Source organism: Heterocephalus glaber, unplaced genomic scaffold (assembly GCF_053883595.1).
Source record: "Heterocephalus glaber isolate CG9 unplaced genomic scaffold, H.glaber_assembly_v1.0 deba00001805, whole genome shotgun sequence".
Taxonomy (NCBI): domain Eukaryota; kingdom Metazoa; phylum Chordata; class Mammalia; order Rodentia; family Bathyergidae; genus Heterocephalus; species Heterocephalus glaber.
The window spans coordinates 3,993,202-3,999,854 of record NW_028258480.1 but is presented as its reverse complement, the minus strand read 5'-3'; the positions used below and the strand labels follow the sequence as shown (position 1 = coordinate 3,999,854).

Genomic DNA, 6,653 nt, shown 5'->3' with positions numbered 1-6,653 from the left:
ACCATAGATGCCTCCTCACAGATTTCAGTGGAAGACCTGTGTCTTAGTTAGGGCTCTCTAGAAGAGCAGAATAAATATAAGATACATGCATAATTATATAAAGAAATGTATTAGGAAACTTACAGGATCGGAAGCAGTAGAGTCTCAGTGGCCATCTGCAGACTCAGAGGTGGACAAATCCAAAACGGCTTTGTGCACATTGAAGAGCCAGACGATCATGGAGCAGTTGCCTGTTGAAGGCCTGGAGCCTGTGGTGTCACAGGTATGAGGCTCAGAAGCCTGAAGAGTCTATGCCAGAAGGTTGAACAAGCAGGAGACAAATGTCCAAAGTCAAGGGTGGAGGAACCTTTCCTTCTTCCTTTCTTTTTTATTCCATCCAGGCTACAAGCCAATTGATTGGTTCCATCCATATCCGGGGTGGGGCTTCGGCACCCAATTGGCTGGCCTACATGTCCGTCTTCCGCAGACATCCAGGCCTTCACTAACCTGCTAGGCAGTTCTCACTGGAATCAAGTTAGTATGTCCGATTAATGATATCAGCCTGTGAAGGTGATCAAAAATGTGTGGTAGGACCAGAGCCCACAAGCATGAGATGTGTGAAGCCTGTGAATGAAGCTGAAGGTGCAGTGGAGGCTCCAGGAAATTGAGGATGCTGGGAACATGGAACCTCTACCAAGCAAAGCTGCAGACCATTAGCAGAGTTAGCCCAAGAGATAGAGGCCATGTGAGCTACACCTAGCAAGGCACTCCGGGGTGCAGGGGGCTGACCAAGCTTTGTGGAATTCAAGTCTCACCACCAAGTACCCCAAAGGCTGCACATGGAGTGACCGGATTTAATATTTGCCCTGCTGTGTTTCAGGCCTGCTTTAGTCTGATGACTTTCTATCCCACTATTCCTCTATTTTGGAATGAAAATGTTTGCCCTTTGCTATTGTATTTTGGGCCCAGATAACTTGGTTTTTAAAAATCACAGGGCTTCCCATCTAGGAGTTGCATTGAGTCTGAGCAGAGATTTTGGGTTTTCCCTCCTTTCTGTCTCCAAGGGCATTGCCTGAAAACAGAACAGAGAATACTTCATAATGAAGAAGTGGGTCTGGGTGTGGTAGCAGATGCCTGCAATCCCAGCACAATGCGAGCTTGAGGCAGGAGGGTTGCAAGTTTGAGACCACCAAGTGCAACTTAGCAATTTAGCAAGATTTTGTCTCAAAATTTTTAAAAAAGGAGATATGCACCACAGTGCCCGATTTTACCCATGTGCTGACTTCAGCAGCTTTCGCAAGGCTCCTCAAGAAATGTCAGGTATCAAATTGCTCCAGCGGCTTGCAAACCTGCCCATTGTCTCTCCCTGGGCGGATCCTTCTCAGTGCTGAGGATGAAGGAGGCCATCTGTATTTATGAAGAGAAGCTGTCTTTGTTTGGGTAACAGATTGGGTTTGTCTCCCTGAGGTACTTTTAGGTCAGAAGGAATACAGCAAGGGACAAGAAAATATTATAATCTAAGAAGTACAAATACCTATCATCAGATAATTTTAGAATGCTACTGAAAAGATCAGATGGCAATCTGCCATCCATCCTATCTGTAAAAACAGAAACGTTACGAAGAATTGTGCAATGACAAGTGTTTGAGGAGATAAGTATGCTTGAACATTATGCAGTGTATACTCGTATGGAACACTAAGTGGTATCCCAGTCATTATGATCTTAATTATCAGTTTACAAAATTGAAAAACTCTGTAGTGTGTTACTAACTTTGTTGTAAAGACAATTATTATTTCACTATAGGATAGAATTTTCTTGAAATTATAGCAATGTTTACCAATAACACATAGACTTCTTCAAATCTCCTTTCCTGTCTTCTCATTTGATAATAATAAGGTACACTGGCAATTCAATTTCATCTCTGCTTGAAGACTCCAAATAAGTGGCTACAAGGCTGGATTGACTATTGGCGAGAACTGTCTGAAGAGTTGGAATGTTTGAGTCTGCGTTTTGGCGTTCTGAACATTAATGACTATGGTTTGGCCACACCAATGATAGTTCAGACAAGTTTTGTTTAAACTGAGAAGGATTCTGTGAATGTTTTCCAAAAATCACTAGTCTTCAGGTTAAAGTGGGACTCCATTTTTTATTTATTCCCTTTTTCTCTTTTATTAGTGCATGTTTGTGATGCGTAATGAACACATTTACAGTGGGGAGTTGGTACGTGCACATATTTCACTTATTTACTTCCTCTTCCCTCCTTTCTATTCCCTCTCCTTCCACCTCTAGAACTCTTTAGGGCTACTTCCCTGAATCCTGTCATCTAGCTTTTATTTTACTTATACCTTGTGATGTTTCTTTCTCTACCAATGTATTGAATGAGGGAAACTGACCACCATCGCTTTCCTCTTTGCCATGGTTTGGACAGTGCCTGTCCCCAAGAACCTTGTGTTGGAGACTGTCCTCCGTGTGGCAGTGGGCACATTGAGAGTTGGGGCCTAACAGTAGATGATTAGTTGTTCGGTCACTGTTCTAAGAAGATATTAAGGTACTGTTCATGGGACCCTGGTTGGTTCCCATTGTGATGGGCTTTTATAAGAAGGCAGTGCTGGCTCCTTTCAACTCTGTCCCTATGTCTGACCATTTTGTCTCAACCTCTTCTACACATTCCCACCATTAAAGCATCCACCATGCTGAGATGCAAGCAAAGGGCCCTCATTAGAGCCACCAGAGGCTGGAGCCATGCTTTTGGATTTTCACAACTATGACCTAAGTGAACCTCTTTTCTTTACAAAATTAGCCAGCCTGAAGCATTTTGTCAGAGCAATTGAAAATTGGATAATATAGCACTTTGATAAGGTAAACATTGTCCTCATTCATAAATGAGGACTCATAGGTTCAAAAGAAAACAAGGTCATACCATAAATAATAGCAACTGAATATGTCTCAACAAAACGCTAGGCTCTTTGGATGCCTGGTGCTTCACTGAGTTAGAATGGTGGCGTGTTAATTACTGCTCCGCAACCAACATGTTGACATGGTGTGGGCCTTCTTGATGAATGCCCAGCAGTGTGATTTTGTGTAAAGACCACATTTAGACTGTGTGACATAAGTGTGATATTAAGATAATGGCTTTTCATATTCTTCTAAATGCCATTAATTTACTTTGCTTCATTAGGTCCTTTCAACAGAGTCTGGGTCACAGCACAATCTCATACTGATGTCCATGTTTTCATACGAAAGACCAGAAGTTGCAGCTACTGAGTTTTCAGCCTATTTCAAAATAGATACACACCCATATGATGGACAAAAGGTCATATGACATTGCTGACATGAAGAAGGAACTACATATTCTGCTTTCTCAAGAATTCTTAGCACAGTTTTTAGGATTTAGGAAAAAATCTACTACAAGGAGAATGCAGAATTAAAGTGGAGTGCACGAAAGTGGCTGTATCTACGCACAGAACCTGAGAATCTTCATCAGCACCTGATCCTCATCGGACACAGGGCCGACACTGCAGGCCTGAAGAAGGTAGGTGTAGAGCTGTTCTTGCCTGGCTGTGGAGCTGGTGGGTTTTCATGTATTGTTTCTGTAATGTGTAAGAGAGGAGTGAGAACAACTCAGGCCGCTTCCCATGGCACAGCTGGTACTGTGGGGTGGGAAGGTTCGGTGCACCCTTACCTCAGACGTTTAGGGCAGTGGTGGGAAGCTATGGCCCATGTGCCACAGCAGGCTGTAATCAGTGAAAGCTCTAAAAGGTCCGCCATCCCTGACTGAGGAGATTTGAGGCACAGCCTTGGATGGGGAGGCCTGGAGCAGAGAAGCCCAGAGGCCTCTTGTGGACGAAGCTGTGCTGCTACACAAGCTTGTTTCAGTTGCTTCACTTTCAAATCCCATGGCTACTGAGTGACTGTAAACAGGATTTTCAAGTTCTAGTAACGATTTTCTGCTAACTTCTTTTCTTTCTGTACTTTATTATTTTTCTTCAACTTGTTAATTTTATAACTCAACGTTCAGAAAATATCTGCCGAAGGCACAGTTTGGTGGAGATGGGGTAGGGCAAAGACAGGGCCTCGGCTGGTGCACGTAGACTGGCTGTGGGAGAGACGACGCCCAGCCTGGTTCTCCAACATCTGGTGCCTTGTTGGGGCACAGGAGCCACAGCACTGTGAAGCTTCCTAGCATTGTGGAGACAGCAAGAAGGCTGGAGGAAATTGTACTAATGCAATCTTTCCTCAGAGGATGTGAAAGAGCAGGGGGACTCCCTTCCTCAGGAGCACGCGTATTAATTAACACACGAGCTGAAAGTACAGTGTAGACCTCTCACACAGTGCCCCTGTCCTTTCCTCTTCGTCTCCTAGCAAATCACACAGGTCCAGACCCGTTCTGCACCTCTACTTCGTTATATAACTCTGTCGAGGTGCTTTGTGTCTGGTCCCATTAGAATGATGTGAATATACAAAGCAGGAAGCATAGTGTGAGTGGCGCTGCCGATCCACAGGAGTTTGGAACCAAAGGAAGGAGTGGTTCTCCTACTGCACCGTCTCTGCACCAGGAGGAAAAGTAAGGACAGCACTAGACCCTTGGACATCACAGTCTTCCAAAACCATGTGTTGGATTCTTCCCTGATCCGGAAGGAATGTCCCACCGGTTCACGTAATATTCTCTGCAATTTTGGTTGCCTTGATATTGCACAATTGGAATATAGGACTCAGTAAACATATATTTTTGTGTCTGGAGAATTTATTTGCCTTAGGGAAAAACAGATGGATTTCTGTGATGGGAAAGTAGGACACAGCTACCTGAATTTATAGCCAGAGATTCATAGAAAAATATAGTACCAGCCTTGAAAGTCCAGAATCTGAGCTATGTTAGCAGAGATTATGGAAAGATCACAGGAGACCCTTGAAAGCATCACTGTGATGCTGTGTCTGTCCTGAGGAAGCAGATCCTCTTGATACCAAGGCACAAACCAGAAGAACCCCCGGGTTTGTTTGATATCACCATAACCAAATTCATTGCGCTCCCCGCAACAAGGTCAAATAGTTCTAGAAAGTCATGGGTTAAGGAATAATTCTTGGGAACCTGGAAGGCCAAAGGGGTTGGAGACTCACCAACAAAGGCTGTGTTAGGGGTAGACACAGGCTCATATGAGATGTTGGACGAAGCACATCTGATTGACAAGGTGCAGCACAGTTACACATTTTAGGTGGTCTTCTCTTCTGAAAAATTGTCTTCTGTACATGTAGGCCACCAGATGTTCTGGGTTCTGTAAATCTTTTTTATTAGTACTTATTTGCAGTACATAAAGAATACATTTATCATGGGGAATTTGTAATTAACACATCTCAGTACCTTTAAAAATCCATTTCCTCTCTCCTCCAGCCAACCCCTTCCTCCTTCCCATTTACAAAAGCTCCATTTCCAAATTTTTTCAGTTGTTTTTTCCCTGTTAATTCCCTTTTCATTCTGTCCCTCCCTCTGCCCTGTCACTTGTTCCCTTCCCATTTAAAGTATTTCTTCGTACTTCCCAATATCGGTCATCTATTTTGCTCATTATTTATACTTTGAGTTTTTCACACAAGAGAAACCATGTGATCTTTAAACTTATGTGTTTGATTTGTTCACTTAGGATTTTGGTATTGAGGTGCATCCATTTACCTAAAAATGTCCCAGGTTTATCTTTCTTTATGGCAGAGTAGTACTCCATGGTAAATAAATACCATATTTTCTTTATCCAGTCATCTGTTGATGAGCATATGGGCTGTTTCCAAAATGTAGCTACTGTAAGTTGTGCTAGGTTCTCTAAATTGTAAGAGTTGCTGTTTTGAAAGTCCTGTGACTTATATCTTTTTAGTTCTTTTTTCCAGGAATATTTAGCCCTTTATTTAATTATAAGAATGCAAAACATTCGATGACAGAAGAAGAGAAAACTTCAGCTTTCTCCCGGGCAGTGAGGAAGTGAGGGGCAGGCGACATTTCATGGAGAATGGTGTCCAATCCTTTGGGTGGTTTTGGGCAGTGGTGTCAGTGGGAAAATGAGGATGAGATGCTCAGCTGGGCAACCTTCTGAGTTAGTGTTTGTGTTACACTGATTGAAAGCAAGTGAGCCAAACGGTTTATTTAGATTTTTGCTAAGTTACAATAAGGTAGCACCTGTATTTTCTAAATCCTTGAATTGAAGTCACTGGTGAGAAATCAGGACAGAGTCTTTTTTGGATGAAAGGGGATAAACCAAAGTTCACACACTCAGTTTGACAGAAACGGTCATCATTCCTTACCTTTACAACATGTGTGGGTTCTGTGGCCTAAGAAGGAAAGAGATTTCTTCACCCCTTCCTTCCTGGCACAGGGGCAGTAGCCTGAGCCACGGCAGGTTTGTCGGGAGAGGCCAGGACTGCGTGACATAGTCGGTGTGGGAGAAGAGCAGGTGCTGGGGCCGGTTTTCCTTTTGTTGCTGCTGCTGGAGGCCAAGAAGAAAATCATGAGATTCCTGCAAAAGAGTTCAACACATGCCATGCAGATGCCCTGATACAGTGGTGAAAATATTGCTTTGAAAAAACAAAAATAAGACACATAGAATTGGGGCTTCAAAAATAAAAGGAAAGAGATTCGAGATAAAGATACTAGATGATGGCAAAAAAGCAGATTTTCTCCTAACCCAAGTACTTTT

General features: G+C 43.1%; 1 protein-coding gene across 1 annotated transcript in view; it reads left to right on the top strand.

The window, feature by feature from the left end:
• Positions 1 to 217: 217 nt before the first annotated feature.
• LOC101700053 (membrane-spanning 4-domains subfamily A member 4A) overlaps positions 218 to 6,653 on the top strand; it is a 31,220-nt gene continuing 24,784 nt past the window's right edge. Inside the window, exons 1-2 of the mRNA XM_087203639.1 lie at positions 218 to 262; positions 3,374 to 3,511. Of these exons, the coding sequence (XP_087059765.1) occupies positions 218 to 262; positions 3,374 to 3,511 (183 nt within the window). The remainder of the gene's footprint in view (positions 263 to 3,373; positions 3,512 to 6,653) is intronic.